The sequence below is a fragment of the Oratosquilla oratoria genome, chromosome 36 (genome assembly GCF_046742065.1).
Source record: "Oratosquilla oratoria isolate Oo_2021 chromosome 36, ASM4674206v1, whole genome shotgun sequence".
Classification (NCBI taxonomy): domain Eukaryota; kingdom Metazoa; phylum Arthropoda; class Malacostraca; order Stomatopoda; family Squillidae; genus Oratosquilla; species Oratosquilla oratoria.
In genome coordinates this window covers 33,715,040-33,735,861 of record NC_134812.1, presented here as the reverse complement: position 1 = coordinate 33,735,861, position 20,822 = coordinate 33,715,040, and the positions used below count along the sequence as shown (strand labels likewise).

General features: G+C 41.5%; 1 protein-coding gene across 7 annotated transcripts in view; it reads left to right on the top strand.

Annotated features, from left to right (window-relative positions):
* LOC143018947 (uncharacterized) overlaps positions 1-20,822 on the top strand; it is a 134,858-nt gene that overhangs the window by 105,665 nt on the left and 8,371 nt on the right. For 2 of the 7 annotated variants that reach the window (XM_076174558.1, XM_076174564.1), the window contains 11 exons: positions 368-2,617; positions 3,007-3,253; positions 3,968-4,239; positions 7,402-7,452; positions 10,458-10,553; positions 14,258-14,384; positions 14,769-14,971; positions 16,343-16,521; positions 17,653-17,821; positions 18,412-18,744; positions 19,906-20,111. In XM_076174558.1, the coding sequence (XP_076030673.1) occupies positions 368-2,617; positions 3,007-3,253; positions 3,968-4,239; positions 7,402-7,452; positions 10,458-10,553; positions 14,258-14,384; positions 14,769-14,971; positions 16,343-16,521; positions 17,653-17,821; positions 18,412-18,744; positions 19,906-20,111 (4,133 nt within the window). The remainder of the gene's footprint in view (positions 1-367; positions 2,618-3,006; positions 3,254-3,967; positions 4,240-7,401; positions 7,453-10,457; positions 10,554-14,257; positions 14,385-14,768; positions 14,972-16,342; positions 16,522-17,652; positions 17,822-18,411; positions 18,745-19,905; positions 20,112-20,822) is intronic. The other 5 variants (XM_076174560.1, XM_076174561.1, XM_076174562.1 and 2 more) reach the window with 5 other exon arrangements.

Here is a 20,822-nt window from a genome sequence, read left to right as displayed (position 1 = left end):
TTGAGCCCGATTGTCTCATTATTCTAAGTCATCATCTATCAATTAAAGCATGTAGCATTAGATGTTAATCAGAAGCCTGCCCCATGTTTGCATGGCTGACATTCACTGTTCGTATTTTTTCACTTTGCACGTTCACCTCTTTGTCATAAAACTCAAATGCTCTAACGAACTGAATTGCTGCATGTTAACACAATGATTGATTTCATCACTTCACGGAATCGGCGAGATTCGCCAAAAAACTCATGAAATTGATCTAGTAGAAGTTTCTAAACCAGACCTAATAATTACACTAACCATCGCCATTGTCTGAATATTGCACTCTTGATGTTGTTGGTTTTCCAACTCCCATATCATCCTTCTGTTATAGGTCTACCAGGTTCCCACCTGGCTGCGTGCCACGTGGATGGTGCAATAATCCCACTGGGGGGAACATATGAAAGGGGATGTTCCGAAATGTGCTTCTGTCAAGCACCCGGTGAGCTCCTTTGTAGGCCACGTTGTCCTGCAATCGAGATGCCCCCTATGACTCAGGAGCACAACTGCACCCACGTCCAAAGTCCGCGAGACCCCTGCTGTATGATCGTGGACTGTCCGGGCGGCGTTCACAAAGGGCACATCGCCGGGGCTGCCATTGGGATGGGAAACAAATGGAGTGGCCAGATTCCGCACCCCGAGGAAGACGTCAACCACATCACCCATACTCACGTTAAGGAGGTCCTTTCCTCTTCTCCTGATTCGAACTCACATACTCACAGTAATGACAGGTCACATGACAGCAACCCCTCACTTCTCCCAACAATCGCTACTGATAGATCCTCGGAACATTCCAGTGGTACACATCCCACTTCTACACTCAATATTACCCCACAACCCCCTCATAATCAGGTGGGAAAAACGGGAAGTCAGAATATGGGAGGCCAAGGTAAGAAAGGCCAGTCGCAGGAGTCGTTTGGGTTCACCATATTCCCTCGCTCTGATGATGCCAATCACTTGCACGACAGCAAAGACACTGGTTTCCCCGTTCAGAGGGTCCAAGGAACATCAACAACGACAATGGCCCAGGGCAAAGAGCAGTCAGGGGGGCACTTCTTTAACGACCCGACTCGAGACCAAACGCATCTGGTCGAGAACGAGATGCACACCATTTCTTCGAGTTCTTCTTCAGGGTCAGATATGCCTTTGGATAACACTGCCATCTCAGATCAAAGCGGTGTAGCTCTTGAACATCCTCATCTTGTTTCTAAAGACAAATCTGCTCACGGAATGAATACCCTTGGGCTAGACACAGGGGTGGTACATCAAACGGGGCAAGGTGCAGATCATTTATCCCCAGCGGGAGAAGGCAGTCAACTTCCACACCCATCTGGAGATGAAACTTATGTATCAGATCCTTCGAGAGAACATAGTGGTATACCACATCCAACGGGAGAAAATGTGTATTTGCCAGACCCAACGGGAGACAATGCCTACTTGCCCAACTCCAACCGAGCAAACAACATCTTGTCAGATCCCTCGGGTGGGAATATTTTCTTAACTCATCACGGAGAAGGTCATTTACCACAGTTTGTGCCCGGAGAAAACGAACACTCTTTCCCTCCTACTGGAAATGTTGGCTTGGCAGAACACACGGGAGAAAATGGCTACTTGCCAGAGAATCACTTTAATGTGCAGCCAACCGAAGGAAACACATATTTGCCCCAACCAACGGGCGAAAACGCTTACTTGCCTCAATCGGCGGGCGAAAATGCATATTTGCCCCAACCAACGGGCGAAAACGCTTACTTGCCTCAATCGGCGGGCGAAAACGCATATTTGCCCCAGCCAACAGGCGAAAACGCTTATTTGCCTCAATCAGCGGGCGAAAATGCTTACTTGCCTCAACCAACGGGCGAAAACACTTATTTGCCGGATCCATCAAGAGAAAATGCCTATTTACCACATCCAGATGATAGGGAAAACTCTTACCTGCCACATTCAGCTGGAGAGCATACTAACATAGCAGATTCGAATTGGGATGACTTGTTCCTGCCTTTCCCTTCAGATGAGCCACATCCAACGAGTGAAAACGTTTATTTGCCTCAACCTATAGGCGGCACAACGGTATATTTACCGGAAACGTTTGTTGAAGTCCAGAATTCCTCTTCGCCTCACACAGAAAGCGAGAGCGGGTTGCCCACTGACCCGGCCTCTGCTCATCATGGCGAGGGTGGTTCGCTGCTTGCCGTAGGAGGTGAAGGAGATAGCGATTCCCATAGTGCTACGAACGGCAGGGCTGATCCGACGAGACCGCTCGAGGGAACCCATGGAGAACAACCCACTGATATGGGTCATCATTTTCACAATCAGATCGATGTAGGAGACAAACGCCACACGCAGACCAACACCACAGTGTCGATGGAAACACACGCAAGTGAACAACCGCAACATACAGGCTCTGACCCGGCCGCACATCCCCCACACCCACATGTACATGACGTTCGGGAGGAAGGCTCCTCCAGTCTCTCTTCTCACGGAGGAGATGGTGGGAGACTCGTCCAGGATCATCAAGTGGATCACCGACACAACGCTGTTGCAACAGACGGCGCCCCTGGCGACTTGCAGAAAGGAAGTGTAGAAGGTATTCCCTCCCAGCGGGGTGACGTCATCCGTTCACGGTTGTGGGAGATGGCTTTTGAACGCTTAAATGCTGAGGAAGAAAGCTGGTTTTGTACTGGGCATTATGAAGGATACATAGTGTGACATATGTCTGCTGCCTATGTAGGGCCAAAAGAGTGTATATTCATGAACTCTTTGTTTTTGCTTATTTATGATTAGTGACTTATCGTGTTAGTTGAGATTGCATGTATAACTAATGCTTGCGGTTATTGCATGGTAGTTTTAGAATGTATATTGCACGTTGCTACTGCATATGACTTCCCCTTGGTTTGGTGCTTTGTCCTGTGACGCAGATTGATATATCTGGTAATCAGATGACTGTTTCAACACTCACACTCGAGTTCCTTTCAGATTCATCCATCATGGTCCAAGGGGTCCTTCTCGAGGATTACGACAACACGACCATGTGTGCCTACAACGAACGCTACTACAAGATCGACCAGGAGTTCTACGACGGCTGCGCCCAGTTCTGCATCTGCGACAGCGACCTCCAGGTCGAGTGCCGTCCCATTGACTGCCCCAAGAACTCTCGCGACCTTTTCGACGCCGACTGCAGTGAGTGGGACGACGACGCCCCCGTCACGCTCGAACCTCCCAGGTAAAGGTGTCACAGCACCGAAGGTCCTAAGTTCGTGATCGTTTACTCTCTTCCTCTTATCTCCCTCTCTTTCCATGTCTCTTCTTCTCCCTTTCCTTCTCACTCCCCCTCTATAGTTTTTTTCCTTGTTTTCTTTCCATTGATGTTTTTCTCTTCATCTGCAAACTACATTCACCAAGAGCAACACAGTTTTATATATATGCATATATATATACATATGTATATATATATATATATATATATATACATATATATATTTACATACATGCAAATGGTTACAATGGCGATAAGCTTGAAAGTGATTCGTTCCGGTCCTTACCTCCTCCCACGAGTGTGATTGGCTGTGTGGTGAAAACGGAAATATGGGTTGCAGCTTGCGACTTTTCCAAATCTCGGGAACCAGTTAGGTTCTGAATTCACACAGTTTTAATCATCAGTGGTCAAGTGGTCTAAGGCGAGCGTCGATGGAGCCTCTTCGGTCCCATAGCCACAGGTTTGAATCCTCTGCGCGACGGTCATAAAGATTATCCGATATTATATATATATATATATATCTATATATATATATATATATATATATATATATATATATATATATATATATATATACATACTCTGCATTGAAGAGTAGCCCAGCAATTTTTTTCTATGAATAGTAATTATATGTTTGTTGTCGCATCCATCGTCCTCTTACCGGTACCGGCATATTGGCAGATGCTGTCCTGAGCCTCAGTGTAAAACTCACTCCAGCTGCCAGTACATGGGGCGCAAGTTCAGTAATTTCGAAGACATCCCGCGTGAGCTGACGGGTTGCTCTCAGCAGTGCACCTGCAGGTACGGTAACGTTTCCTGCGTCGACTTGTGCCAACCAGTGTCCCCTGATCCTCCTCACGATCTGCCCTGCCCTTCAGAAGCCGCCGTCAAGGTCACCCTGCCAGGAGAGACCTGTTGTCAAGCGTGGCAATGCGCCTCTCACACCGTCGCCGGTAAGTCCTTCCTTATGTGAAGAATAGATATTTTGTCACCTTTGTCATATGAAAGAGGTGGATCTCCATCTGGGCAGCTTACATCTAGGCTCAGGGTTTAATGCTACCAAAGGAAAATAGAACACAAATTCATATTGCCATATCTATATTTATGTACTTGAAAATTATTCATTTGTTTACAAAATCTAAACAGCCATCATGCCAGAATACATTTCGAAACTTCAATTAACTAAAATACCAGTGCTTCTTCAGTTCAATTGAACGCGCCGCCTAAGGCTGCTTCTATGCATATCATGCATTTCCATCACTCCCCTACATTCACAACAGCTCACGAAAACTTGCATCAGAGCTATAGACACGTTTCTTGATACCCCATGTGTCCTTTATCGAATTTTTCTCATTGTTCTTGAGCACCCATTACTTCGACATTCCATCCTCCCCCTTTTTCTTGTCCCACATCCTATGTTTTCTCTGACAACCATACGGAGTTGACTCAAACTGACAACTGTAGAGATGTTTACATTTGACCAACTTTTCTTGCCTTCATGAACTTGATCTATCATACAAGAATAATAAGAACGCCAATTTTCGACTATATTATATATATATATATATATATATATATATTTTCTAAACAGAAATGTAGTAACACATTTGTAAATGACACACAGGAACCCTCAGTCGGAGAGGAGGGCTACAGTTGATAGCCGAAATATAGGATTCTTCTGTATTCGAAGTTTATTCTTTCTCCGACTGTGGGTTCCTGTGTGTCATATATATATATTATATATATACATATATATATATATATATATATATATACTGTATATATATATATATATATATATATATATGTACAACACTGAATGGGTCCCAGTGATTAGAGATACATTTTTATCAACCACAATGCACTTTAATTCTAAGCCATATAGGCGCATGCAGATTTGTAACGTGGTACGCCCGAGGACTCGAACCTAGGTGGCGAGAACGTTACCAGGGCCGAGTGATTTAGGTTCGAGTCCTCGGGCGTACCACGTTACAATTTCTGCATGCGCCTATATGGCTTAGAATTAAAGTGCATTGTGGATGATTATATATATATAAAACGAGAAGAGAGCTGGCCTCTTGTCAAGGAGAAAAGCAGCAGCACTTAACACTGTAACTGCAAATGTGGAACGGAAAAATGCAATAGATGGAATGTGAGAATTTAACCAGCCAGAAAATGGGATAGGGGATATCTAAGAAAAACGTCCAATTTGCTTGAGAGGATAAGGGAGGCCTTGTCTGCGTCTGTCTGTCTCTGCTTTTGTGTTCTATACTTAATTGCTATACAATGAATATGACGAGTCCCAGGAGACAGAAACATATTAAAGACTTCCTTGACGTGGGTATGATTTTGCCACGGGAAAACAACGAATCTATTGTCATTCCCTAACGTTTCGGCTTGTGGCTTTCTTCCAACGAAGAGGGCGTTGTCAATACGTCAGAGAATGAAGACATACACGTCCACATGGACACGGACACTCGTTTTCGGCGATCTCCTCCTGGGTTGTAACGTTGACATCCCATTGACTCAGACCAAACGTTTCAGCGTAGATCAGGGTACTTGACCATATAACCAATGAATGGGCGATTTAGACTCGGAACATCACTTCGTTTTGAGGTCGGATTTGGTCTGGGGATTAAAAAGGGACGGGTTACTGCGAAATTGCTGTGTAACAACTATATGAACAAAACTCCATAAGTACACGTGCTCGTTCGCGCTCACACACAAACAGAGTCATCCAGGTTTGCACATACAAAGTAATGATGTGCAACTAAAGAACCTTAAGCGTTCACAAGACAGATGGGATTACAAGGAAAACTTATTCCTGTGATATATGACTAGATCCGTATGGAAATCTAGCTAAGTATATATTCGACTCCATCTCCATACACGTGACTTTATTCATTCACAGTAGTTCCTGTGCGAGATTCTCAGTAAGTATTGAAATGACGTCGATACACTTCCCGCAGGTTTAGTCCTGTCTCGAGACTTGGTTTGTATCCAGACCGTTTGACTTTCCTTCTGTGTCTTCTCCATTGTTTGATTAACGTGCTTTTCTCTACTAATTTTCGTCGCCAATAATGCTTGTCTGATTGATAGTACTGCGGTGAGTGAATGGCTGGTCTTACCTCGAATCTGCACTTCTTTTTATGAGAATTATGCTTGGAAACTGCTGGCTTATACACTTCCCATGTTGACATGAAGGACCATAAAGTATATACAAGGAAACTGCTGGCTTATACACTTCCCATGTTGACATGAAGGACCATAAAGTATATACAAAAGACAAAAACAGTCTCTGACCTCACCTATTGCGTGGTAACCATGAGCTTTTGATGGGAATTATGCTTGAATTTTAGTTGAGTCATATATCTCCCATGTTGACATCAAAGACCAAAGAGTATGTACGCAAGACAATACCAGTTTCTGACCACAAGTACTGCCATGGACTCACTACAGCATGTATAACTTATGCCACACCAACAAACAAGCGGCCTTCGAATTAAACTACTTTAAGCTTTGCGCGCTTGGCTTTAACAATTCTGGCTTTTGCAAGTCCTTCAGCTTCCAGGTGAAATAAACAAAAGTACAATTTATCACCAGTACAATCATAATATCTAGATTAATTAAGAATACCTGAAAATATGTGCAACATAGTGAAATAAAAGAGTATTCTTAGTATCATAAGATTGTCATGGCTGTACATGTAGATTTTTTTTTAATAAGAAGTAATTCATCGTTAGGTTAATATGAAGACGTCTTCAAATAGATTATAACTGAAATGTTATTAAAATGCAGTATTTTCTCACCTATTTTTTTGTATTAGATTATGTTTTTCATGTAGCTATTCCTTAGATAACCTTTTTTTTTGCTCTTAGAAAATATTATCTGCGAAGTTAGTCTGAGCAGACTAGATCATTGTCGAAGATATTAGTTTTTCATTACAAGCGAGCTATTCCTGCAATTTCTCTTAAACTCATTTACCTTTTGCCCTTGTATTGCATGTGGGGAAATAATTGCCGCATCCTCTGGAGAAGCTCAGATAGGTGTACTTGTTAATCTAGAGTTTCAGGCTGTTGAGATGAACCTTATAAAACCTTGAGGTGTTCTTGCAGAGTTTTCGTTCAGTGACTCGACCCCAGATCCCCAGACAAGCCTCTTCCCAGGTGTGTACCCTGCAATGCCCTTGCTTGCTCTTCCTCGTAATGTTACTCTTTGCCTGTCACACCTCCACCCCTGTAGTCAGCAATGATGAGTAGCTTCGCTTTAGTACACAAGCGCCCCAGACTTGCTTCCCATGTCTTCGATCAAACGCAGACCGTTACACCTGCAGATAATTTAGCACTACTTCAGATCTTTACTCATTTAGACAAGTATACACGAAACTTGTAGCAGCCTTCTTCACCTTCCCTCAGAATAACACGAACCATCACTCTGTCGAGGGAAGAATGTCATAAACTACTAGACATACCAACTACTGCTACCAAAACACCAAGTGCCTTTCTGGCTTTGAAATAGTCAGAGTCCAGTTCGTTCAGGCTGCATATTGATGTTATTTTTTGTGAACTGGTGTTCAAACTGGTGATAATTGCATTGTCTGGGGAGTAACGGTCGTTTGGAAGACCTTTCCCTGGGCGGCACACATGCCCCTTTATATTGACTCCCTTTGCTATCTTTGTATATCCCTAAAGACGAACCTCGGACAGGGCTCGAAACGTAGGAATAAGCTTATTTCGATGAGTCCGGCGTTTACTTTTTTCCACTATACAATGGTTCCTGGATTCCACTTCTTCACAAATATATATATATATATATATATATATATATATATATATATATATATATATATATACATATATATACACACACTGAATGGTCCCCAGCACACAGATATTAATCTTTTTCAACCACATTAATTTTTCACTTTAATTCCATGCCATCACGATCGAGACTGACAAGGAGCTCGACGGAAGCATATGCAGAAACTGATACGTAGTCAAGCCAAGGACTCGAACTCAGCTGAGACGTTACAAGTGAACAGTGACTTAATAGCGCAGTGGTTTAAGTCACTGTTTACTTGTTACGTCTCAGATGAGTTCGAGTCCTTGGCTTGACTACGTATCAGTTTCTGTATATGCTTCCGTCGAGCTCCTTGTCAGTCTCGATCGTGATGGCATGGAATTAAAGAGAAAAATTAATGTGGTTGAAAAAGATTAATACATACATATATGCATATATACATACATACATTACATACATGCACACACACGCGCACACACACACACACACACACACACACACACACACACACACACACACACACACACACACACACACACACACACACACACACATTTATATATATATACATATATATATATATATATATATATATATATATATATATATATATATTTATATTGCATTTTCGTTTTGTTTAGGGATGTACTATGAACAACGGAGTAGTAGAAATTTTCAACTAAATTTTTTTTATAATTTGTTTTGAGCTTAAGTTGGAGAATAAGAGCTGGAGAGTGCGTGGGAAAGAGATGTGTAAAGGATTATTGGCGTTCAATGGATATGCCATAGGTAGGAATGAGAAAAGGTAGTGTAGAGGGAGGATAGACAATTTTGCCATTGGAGATGTGGAGAAATGTTTGAGATTATGGAACTGAGCTCGACAGTCTTATGGGTTGAAAGTTAGATATGAATTTTATATTTTCCTGGCAGTGACAGAAAGGCTACCTTTGACAGATTTAGAAGGAAATGTAACACAGAATTAGAATAGTTGGGAGAGAAGACATACTGTAGTCATGCAAGTTGCAGAAGCAAGGTGTTGACATTTGTTCCGCCCTAGCGGGCGGAACAAATGTCAACATAGAGTGAATGATACAAACACTCGCAATAAGGCGGCTAATCACGGGGAAATGCGTTCTTCAAATAGAAGCTGGTCCGCAGAGGTATATGGACGAGGGAGAGAGGGAATACAAGTACACTGCTTAATTATGTGATGCTGGATATGAGGGGGTAGGGTGAATAGAGTAAAAGCGCAGGTAAGGGGGTGGGGGATCATGAATACCTGATCATTTGTTAGTTGAGGCAAAAAGAGATATAGGGATTTACATAGATGAGGAAAAGTCAATAAAGTGGATGATAGGTGCAAAAAATGATATATATATATATTAAGTCACTGTTCACTTGTTACGTCTCAGCTGAGTTCGGGTCCTACATATATATATATATATATATATATATATATATATATATATATATATATATATATATATATGTGTGTGTGTGTGTGTGTGTGTGTGTGTAGGAGATCAATGAACAAAGAATTTGGAAACTGTATTGAAATAACACAGGGGACGTGGAGCCCAAGAAAATCAGCGAGATCGGACGCATAGCCTTCATGAGTTTAAAAGGAGGAAGAACATCACAAACTTGAAACCAAAGGGAAGAAACTGTGGTGGGGTGAGATGGCGTATGCTTCTTCCAAGTTCTTACCTTGCAGCATGGCCTCAAGAACATCTAATGATTTTGAAATTGTAATGTACATTAACAGGTTGCATCAGAGAGTTGATTTAAAGACGAACTGCTTACATAACACTAAACTAATCGGTCGTGTTTTGTATGATCATTTTAACATTCCAAAATTCTGTATTACATAACACTAAAAGGATTGGTCGTATTGTGTACAATTGTGTACAATTGTGTACACAACTGTGTACAATTGTGTACAACTGTGTACACTCTATAGTTCCAGATTTCTCTCTCGTCGGTGTGACGTCATTCGGTTCAACGTTCTATATTACATTTGTACCGCGGTTCCCATATTTCGTTCCTTACATACTCACGCCTCTTGATCTTCTCGTATTTCGAATTGTTTCGCGATTGTTTCAAGTGGTTTCACGCTACGTAAACGCTTTACAATTGTCCAGTTTTGTTCACCTCATTCATATGCAGCACCCTGTTCCTGCAACCGCATACATCTCTACAACTTTCCTCCCAATGCACCTCACCTAACTTGCACAATATTCAGCATTCTACCCAAACTCACTCACCGAACATCTTAAGCTACACTGTGTTAACTTCCTATACCTAGCACCTTCGTCATGTAAGTACTCAGCCGACCTCCCCAACTAATGCCCTGGGGGACTTCTCCCCATAGGCCCTTCTGATTTCTTCCCTCTGCCCCCACTGTCGCTGCACCCGTCAGAGCAAACCTCCTTCAGTCTTGGGCAACACCGCCCAGGCTTCTCGCAAGGTGCGTAGCTAACCTGCAGACTCCTGCCCCGCTCCATACGAGCCTGGAGGCACCCAAAGAACCCACATTCAGTAGTAGTAGTAATAGTAGTTGTAGTAGTAGTCCTATAAGCTTTACTCCTCTCATCAGTGGTTTGGTTGTAGGGGGAACTACTTCAAGAACTCACATAATGCAGTAATAGTAGTCCTATGCTGTAGTGGTTGTAATTCTATAAGGCTTACCTCTTTCATACTGTAGTAGTAATAGTAGTAGTCCTTGTATGGATTTTATTTCTTTTATCAGTAATTTGTTTACCTGCCTCTTGATTTAAGGAAATATTCTTCAGTTGCACTTGTATCACAAATGTACACTCACATTCATCCATGCAACCGTATTCTTAGAGGGAAAATGTGTTACACACACACTTGCACACTAAAACCCACCAAACAAAAGTAAAATAAATTTCAACAAGAAATCAACAGACACAATTACCATATATTAAGTTCAGGTCCCAAGCTATAGCAAATAGTAAGACAAGGGAACTAGCAGATAAATACAAATCTAAGATTATCAGTTTGGACAATTTGGTCACAGGGACAAACTGAAAAAAGTGACATGCTTAAAGAGTAAAATTCAACAGTTTTTCATACATATGCGCGTGCGAATACACGCACGCACGCGCACGCAGACACGTACGCACACACACACACACACACACACACACATACACACACACACACACACACACACACACACACACACACACACACACACACACACACACACACACACACACACACAAAGTGACGCGATGAAACGCGGAATCATTAAGAGTCGTGAAATGTTCTCACCTATCACGAGTTAGTGTTGGTTTGTGTATAACCCGCTTCCCGACAGCAACCGCCAAAGGTCCTTGGGCTATCTTCTCTGGGAAGAATCTTTGGGCCGTCGGGCGTGTTGTTTTAATTGTGGGTCTGTTTCTACGTTTCCAAATAACAGAAAGAGAAAATAAGCTCTGTCATACTGAACTCGCCAAAATAGCAATTGTCACATAAAACACAGTGATACTAAGAGAACCTCACACAGACTGGGTGGAAGGTGGGCGAGGGTGAGGTAGATGGAGAACGAGAAAGAAGAAGAAAGGACACCTCAACTCTAAATATATAGTCACGCTATCGATTTCCTGGACAAAGTCTTTTATTGAATGTGGCGCGAACCTAGGAAAATGAAAAAAAAAAAAAAAATCATTTGGACATTGCAAGAAAAGTTTCTAGAATGCGAGCAAAGAATGGAAAACTAGATCTGAACAGAAGTCCAAGAAAAACATGTCATAGGTGGAAGAGAAAACAATTGACAACTTTAGACAAGATAAAACAAAAACAAAATGTAGAGAGAAAAAACAACAACATAAAATATAGAGAGAAAAAAAAACAAAATGTAGAAAAAAAACACAAAATGTAGAGAGAAAAAAGTAACATGACTGGGCATAAAAAGAAAACCACGACTATAGTTTCAAACCCAAGAACAGAATACAATCATTAAAAAAAAAAGAAGATTAATTATTCACACTTAAATCATAAGCAAATGCATGAGTGTATCACGGTAACAAAATGCACAAATTAAAATTAGCTATCAGCAAGCTCCTTTTCCCCATCCACCCTTCCACAACCCTTGAACACATACACATACAAACAAATACACACACACACAAGTAGGAATCGTATATGAATTTGAAACTATGTTCAAATCGAGAGTAAGAGAGAGGACCCCACGAGTGTTACTCTTTTGCTGTATACTACAATTGGGTAAGGACCATTAGGTAAATACACGAGGGAATTGTTCTAATCTGTCAAGGGAGGAAACGCACTCAGAACATCTGGCAATGTAAACACAAACCAACATTTCGGCTGAATGAAGGACGTTGAAAGTGGCGCGGGCATCATTCAGTCTTTATATAACAAAGTTATGTGAACGTACACAAGAGCATGTACATGTGCGTACGCGCACATGTAGACACATAAACACACACACACACACACACACACACACACACACACACACACACACACACACACACACACACACACACACACACACACACACACACACACACAGACGTAGAGAAACTAACATGCATCCACACAGCGTGGGCACTTACATGCATGCACATGCATACGTACACGTACACTCATACACACACAGACATACACGTACACACATATGCACATATACGTTCAAACAACAGATACGGTACGCATGCATACAGGCAATCTTATCTACTCATGCACACTCAGAAGCATGCATGCTCGCACACATACACATACATGCACACGAATACACATACACATACATGGGGAATGCGCACACAACACGTTATAGCGCAAAGTGTTTATGGTGGGTTTGTCTAGCCTCTGTTCCCCCATAGTGGTAAGTTAAGTCCATCCTCAATATCCATTTTCCTGTGCAATTGACCATAAGAAAAGAATAATCTATGCCCAGGTGCATGTAGTGCGTTCAAAGTAAATAAGAGTATGAATTTAAACCAAAGATAAAATAAAGAGACTATATTAAGATTCTTATCCGTGTCTGTAAAAATCAGATGTTGAATTTACTCACACACATCTGTGTATATTCAGTGTATATACTCATGTATTCATATGCATGTATGCTTGGTACTAAGCATGTTTGTGTGTTTGTGAGTATCTTTGACTGTATAGATGCATGTTATGATATACATACAAATACACATGTATATTCGTTGTGCTGTATATACCAATATATTGGGGCAAGTTTATTGTATGTCTATGTTTATGCACGTGCATATGCATGCAGAAATATTTATATATGCATGTGTGCACACATATCTACATATAATCATACATTTACATATGCTGTATATACAATACAGTATATGGGCACACGTACATATGTAATTGTGTGCGTGTGATTGCATGTACGCAAGCACGCACACGCATACACACACAAACACACACACACACGCACACGCATACACACACAAACACACACACACACACACACACACACACACACACACACACACACACACACACACACACACACACACACACACACACACATTCTACATGAATAAGGGTTATTATACAAAAAACGGTACTAATTGAAATAGAGTGTACATATTAGAATCTTAACTCTTAGATTACTTCAAATTTAACCCCAATTTTGTAGGGTAGTCTTACATTTGCAGACATTTAATCTGTTCATGGGTGTTCTTAACAACCTTTTAGATTTGACACAATCTTATTCTACTAGTTTGTGGAAGGATACATCTTTCAGTGAGCTGGCTTAGTAGTCTCCCTCTTACATGGGTTGACACTCAACTCTCTTACTATGCCTTTTCTTTTAACTTAAACTAAGGAAGCCCGAGAAGAGGAAGAATGGCCCGCTTTTGCGTTTCCAATGTTACCCCGTATTTGGAAACCACGTATTATCGGGTCTTCAGATAGTACATAGTACTGGTTTTCTCTATCGGGTGGTGAGGCGTCACCCCTTCCTCTTGAATATCCCAGGGTTGAAGGGGAGATCCACTCACGTTAGCAAAAAAAAAAAAAAAAAAAAAAAAAAATATTGTACTAATAAAAAAAAGTATACCTACTTCATGCATATACCATGCATATATTCAAATAAGCAAGCCGATTTTTTTTATTTATTTATTTGTTTTATATTTGACGAGCCGTCCTTTACAGAGGGTGAGATACCGACACCGGAAGCCATGGCTATTGACGCCCATTCCATCCTTCTTCACTTCACGACACCGTCCATCTACATCGGTCTTCCAGGAAAGCTCGCCATCAAGTTCAGAGAGGAAGCCAAGTAAGACGCCAACATTTCTATACTCGTATATTAAGACATTTTCACAGGTTAACGTTGAATCGAAACAGTAAACACAGGAATCTTAGTCTGAGTTTATCCTTGACAAGAAAGTATGCGAAACTTGTCAGGAATCAACTCAGACTATGACTCCTGTATTTCATATCTATATATGTTTGTTTCCTGATAATTCTTTTGGAAATACACTTATCGCGCTTTGACCTTTGGAATGGAACAAAACATGCACAGTCCTTAGGTAGCATCCATACCCTCACATCCATCTGAAGGATGTTAATATGTTAATATGTTCTTAGGTTCATATGTTCTTAGGTTCTAAAGGTTCTTATATTCTTATATTGTGTTCTTACGAGTATGTTCTTATCCCAGATCTGGCGAGGAGCCTGGCGAGTGGAGAGAGGAGGTTTTGGTGCCTTCCGGGTCACTGGTCTCGTCCTCTGTGTGGGACCATCCGCTGGACGGGCTCTCAGCCAATACCATGTACGTCATGCAAGTCCAACTGAACGTCCTTGGAGCGTCCGAGAACATCTCTTCGCCCATCTTCACGGTCACCACGCAAGCGGCTCCTGAAAGTAGGTTTCGCTGTTGACAAGTACTCGTGTCCTTGTGGCTCGTTAGTGTCTCTGCCTCTAACGAGAAGCAAATAGGATTATAGTCTGTGCGCTCCAAGAAGTCCGTTTTGGATGTGGCATGCGTCGTGATTTACTTGTAGCCATTTTACCAAATCAACCTTAGTACATATCTCTGGCTCTCTTGTTCCCCATCTATGTGCTATTTCATTTCTTTTTATACTCTATGTATAGTAAAGGATGCTTTTAGTATCAATGAGTATCACTTTTTAGGATTATAACAACGATTTGATTAAATTCTATGACACGTGGCAACAGCGCTTTTCCTTCCCCCAATGTTGCCACGTCGAGGAGGTGTCACAGGTGAGACATGTGGGATGGGTGATAAGTAATTGTTGTTATAATCCTAAAAGGTGATGTTCTCTGTACTGTACAGCTTCCTTTACTATATACAGGATAGATACAAAAATAAAATAGCACATACATTGGAGAGAGAGAGAGAGAGAGAGAGAGAGAGAGAGAGAGAGAGAGAGAGAGAGAGAGAGAGAGAGAGAGAGAGAGAGAGAGAGAGAGAGAGAGAGAGAGAGTGAGGGGGGGGGGATGCCAGATCATGAACGGAGTCTTGGAGCTCATAGTCTATATAACAGAGGTCTGAGTTACCGAATCGAGGTTCACGTTTGCCAAGACTCGTACGCGTTGTTGTTTTCAGATAGTTTAACAATCTCAATTTGATAAACAAATCACCATTTTTTTTATTCATATCTATAAAGCTATTGGTCGTTCGATAAAATGTTCTCTTGGTAAAATTACCTCTTGCCTGTGATATTGAAGCACGTGTTGACGGCTATTACTCTCCCAGATGAGAGCTCAAAGTTTATATGTTGCCCGATCTGTGGGTAATGGTGTTTGCGTGTGTGTGTATGTGTATGTGTGTATGTGTGTGTGTGTGATTGATCATGGTCTTGGATCACGTGTTGAACTCGTGATTGACAGCTATTTCCCTCCCTGAAGAGAGCTCAGAGTTCATATATGACCGATCTGTGGGTAATGCTGTGACCTTACATGCACACAAGAGTTGGAGTAACGAGTCGTAGCGCAGCGATACTGAAATTATTTCAGCCCTGGGCGGAATTCGAATCCGTACCGCCGTAGTGGCAGCCGGGAACTCTAACCACTGCATCATCGTGTGTGTGTGTGTGTGTGTGTGTGTGTGTGTGTGTGTGTGTGTGTGTGTGTGTGTGTTTGTTTGTTTAGGTGTGTGTTTTCGTATGTGTGTGGTGAAAGTGTGTAATGCTATGACGATTTTCTTGCGATGACAAGTCGACAGAAATACCCATCGACTCACGAGTCGTCTTTTGTTTTTATTAATCACAGCGACTTCGACTACCGAGCCTACGACAACGACCCCTCTTCCCGATCTGGAGATCAACCCGGACCTCTACGCTTCAGACATCACCAAGAACTCGGCCAAGATTACCTGGAGGGACTTTGACGAGAACGAAATGCGGTACATCGACGGCATCCAGGTCAAGTACACGGCTGGCGGGAAACTGGTGAGTTTATCGACAGAACTGGATATTTCCACGGTTAGAAGGGAAGGGGCAGGGAGTATATATCCGTATTATTAACAGAAAAAAATGGGTCATTATTCACTTCAAAGTGGATCGAGGTTACATAATTATGAAGTCATTTATAGCTCTTTAGTAAGTCACCATCCTAGTTATGAACAAGAGTTTATGGCATGAAAATGAATTATGTAATCTATCATTGTGCTACATATTACCTATTTCGTAGGTGACCTTTTCTATATCACAATAAATTCATATCAACTTGATATATTCTGATATCAAAATTACTCATAAATTAGGCGGAAGGCTTTCGAGAAAAGTATTAGTGTCTAGAGTAGGTTAGACGAAAATAAGATGGAGAAGACGTACAGAGAATGATTTGGAGAGAAATAAATAGAACATCAGTAGTGACTCGAGCCAGAATAAAAAAGAAAAAGAAAATATTGGGTTTGAGGTTGGCTTGGGACTTTTGCCCGTACTTTCGGCAAGGGTCTAACAGTGGTATTCTTAAAAAAAATCTTTCCTTATATAAATCTTATATAAATCCTTGGAAGGGAAAGATTTATATATAAGATTTTTTTAAGAATACTACCATAAGATTCTTACGGTGGTATTCTTAAAAAATTCTTTCCTTATATAAATCTTATATAAATCCTTGGAAGGGAAAGATTTATATAGGGAATTTTTTCTAAGAATATCACCGTAAGATTCTTACGGTGGTATTCTTAAAAAATTCTTTCCTTACATAAATCATATATAAATCCTTGGAAGGGAAAGATTTGTATAGAGACTTTTTTAAGATTATCACCGTAAGATCCTTACGGTGATATTCTTAAAAAAAATCTTTCCTTATATAAATCATATATAAATCCTTGGAGGAAAAAGATTTACGAGTATATAAAGACTAAGAATATCACCGTAAGATTCTTACGGCGGTATTCTTAAAAAAATCTTTCCATATATAAATCTTTTCCTTTCTAGGATTTATATAAGATTTAGATAAGGAAATATATTTTTTTAAGAATACCACCGTAAGGTTCTGAAAAGTGGGGGGAAATGGAGTCTCCACCTTCTAACAAGAACTAAAACGTGTTTTGTGTCACGTGATGACGACAGATGCCGCACTTCAGTCAGATGTTCTACCGCGACAACGACCAAATAATCCTTCGTGATCTCATGAGCGGCACCGAGTACACCGTCGACCTGACCTTCATCCCCCACGAAGGACAGACCTCGAAGATCACCAGCAACAAGCCCATCACCTTCTTCACGTTGCCTGAAGAAGGTAAGAACGAAAATTCGCTCTGTATATTCACGACAGTTTCCGAACAACAAAAGTTGTAAGATTGATTAAATAATTATATCTGTGTGTCTACGCCATTGGGTGGATGATTGGTTATTGGTTTCATGTGTTATATTGACAAGTCTGGATTAAGTATTGTTGGAGGAGGAGGGAGGGAGGGTAGCTGTGTAAATGAAGCCGTGGGTGTAATATGATTTATTAAATAATCATATCTGTGTGTCTACGCCATTGGGTGAATGATTGGTTATTGGCTTCATGTGTCATATTGACAAGTCTGGATTAAGTATTGTTGGAGGAGGAGGGAGGGAGGGTAGCTGAGTTAATGAAGCCGTGGTTGTAATCAGAGGAGGCTTCAGCCCCAGACAGTGGGCGTGAGCCAGGGATGGCCCTTTATACACAAGTCACTATGCTAAAGGGTGCGGAATGGGCGGAGGGTGGCTGGCTACCCCTCTTGCAAAGGGAAAAAAAACAACCTTTCGATATATAGATAAACTAACACTCCCGCCTTCATGATATTTTTATTTTACGATCATTTCTTTGGGAACAAAATTTTCACCCGTTTCTTCCTGCAGATCCCTACTCTTTCGAGATCGAGGCTCGCCTAGGTAAGGTAACTGCACGAACAGTCGAACTCTTCTACTCCGGAGTTCCCGAGCCGGCAGAGAAATACGTCAACGTCTTCACCGCCGTCTACCTCCGGAACGACGAGGGAGCGAGCTCGACGCACTTCAAGCTTCCCAAGTACGAGGACAAGAAGTTCCTGTTTGTGGACGAGCTCAAGCCGGACGCCCAGTACGAGATGTGGATCGAGGCTTACCTCTCCAACGGTCGCAAGAAGAAGAGCAACGTTCTCACGGTCACCACAAAGGCTGGCGAGCTGCCGAAACCGGAGAGGAGTGAAATTGGTGAGTGGCGAGGAAAATGGCTCGAGATATATGTCAAGGAAAACACCATGTGAGGAGGAGTCTTTATTGCGTGATAAAGCTCGAATGAGCGAAACGTTCTTTTGTCAACAAGACTTCGTCCTCACCTAGTGCGTCTCCTGACATGCTCGTCGCCAGTTGCATACCTCTCTCATGACCCGAAATATCAATCGACTAAACCAGTGTTTCCCAGCCCTTTTTTTCAGGCGACCCCAATATGACCCTCATGATATTACCGCGACCCCACTAATCTATTTGTATATGGTTATTGTGTTGAATTCATATAATTTTAGAAAAAAAAACAGCATACAAGATGTCTTGGGGACCCTAGGAAAAATGCTTGGCGATCCCAGGGTTGGGAAACAGTGCACTAAACCCAACGAAGTCTTATGCTTATTTTGTTTCGAGCAGAGCTGGGCGCGTTCCTCGGTGTCCTGACTATATATGTGTCAGTCAGGACACAGAGGAACGCGCCCAGCTCTGGTTTCGAGTAACGCAGAACAAGAAGTGTCACCAGATCTTAGGGGTTACATCTGGTGTTCATTTATATTTTGATATTAAAATCTTTACTGAAGGGTATATACACAAAGACTTAGCTGTAATACAGAGACTAAGCGCAAAATGGGTGTCACAAGTAGGAAGTGTCTAATCAGCTAAGGAAATGACAAGAATAATCAGAATCTAGAGGAACTTTTAAATCACTGATTTTTAATTTATGCACTGAACGATATTGAAACAGTTTTCATGTAAACAAAACCTGTAACATCAAAATTTCCCCCCTATAATATAAAGTTATTTGGAAACTAAATTCTTACCACTCCTGGGTTATTTGATTGGCCGGTTAGACACAGAAATGTGAAAAAAACCCGCAGCAAAGGGCCGCTGGTGCTCATTAGCCCTTTACAAAGTACGGAGGACGTTGGCCGTGTTATGCGGAATGACAGAAGCGTGCTTAAGACAGACACCATCGTTTTGTGCACAAATGTATTCTATCAGATAGATAATTTCATGTTAGCAACAAACGACGTCGTATTCCATCATGCCCTGAGTGACATGTTTCTGCCTACCTGCCTTATATGCTTTTAAAATGTTGTTCTTTTATTTTATTTTCCTTTGCCTCCTGCTTCTGTTCGGCACCACCAGACCCGGCCCTCAACCAAGAACCCGAATCAAGCGGAGACTACTACGGCGCCTTCGTGGCCGTGGTCATCATTGCCGCCATCGCCTGCCTGGGCTTCCTGGCGCTCCTGGTCGTCCTCATCCGGAAACAGAACCACGCCAAGGCCCACATCAATTCCTCGAAAAATAACGCGGCGTACGATAACCCCTCGTACAAGGTAGGGGACAATGTAAGTATGCCGGCCGCAGCTATTAACATTTTACTGTATCTTTATTAACAACGCTCGTGTATAAAAGCCCTCTTAGATCCTTCCTGCCCTTGCGGCAGAGTCTTTCCTCGGGTCAGCTTCGCGCGATACGGTGTTTATATGTAGGTGTGTGTATGTAGGAACGGGGCACTTTGATCGCTTGCGTACTGTAAAGTAGCTGTCTCTCCGTTCTCGCAGTTGTAGGCCGGCGGCCGTTTTATCGTAGCCAAGTCTAAGTTCGTCCTTGCTCCTCTCTGGTCTGATTCGAACTCGTCACTGCAAATTTGACTTCCGTTGGCTATTCGGGCGCAGAAAACGTTGCTGTGTTTTGGCACATCTATAAACGTTTCGAAGCCACGTTTACTAAAGTTCAACAATGAAAAAACATAGGTCGCAAAACAAATAAAAAATAAACAAATAGATAGATAAATAATAACAAACAAATAAATACATAAATAATATATATAAACTAAATAACAAATAAACAAGTAAATAAAGGAATAAACAAATATAAAAACATAAATGAATGAATAGACAGTGAAGTACTAAAATGATACAATACATTAATAAATGAATGAATAAATAGATACGTCAATAAATGAATAAATGCATACATAAACAAGTAAATTAATAAATGAATATATAAAAATCAAAATAAGATAAATAGAAAATAAATAAAATTAATAGATAAAA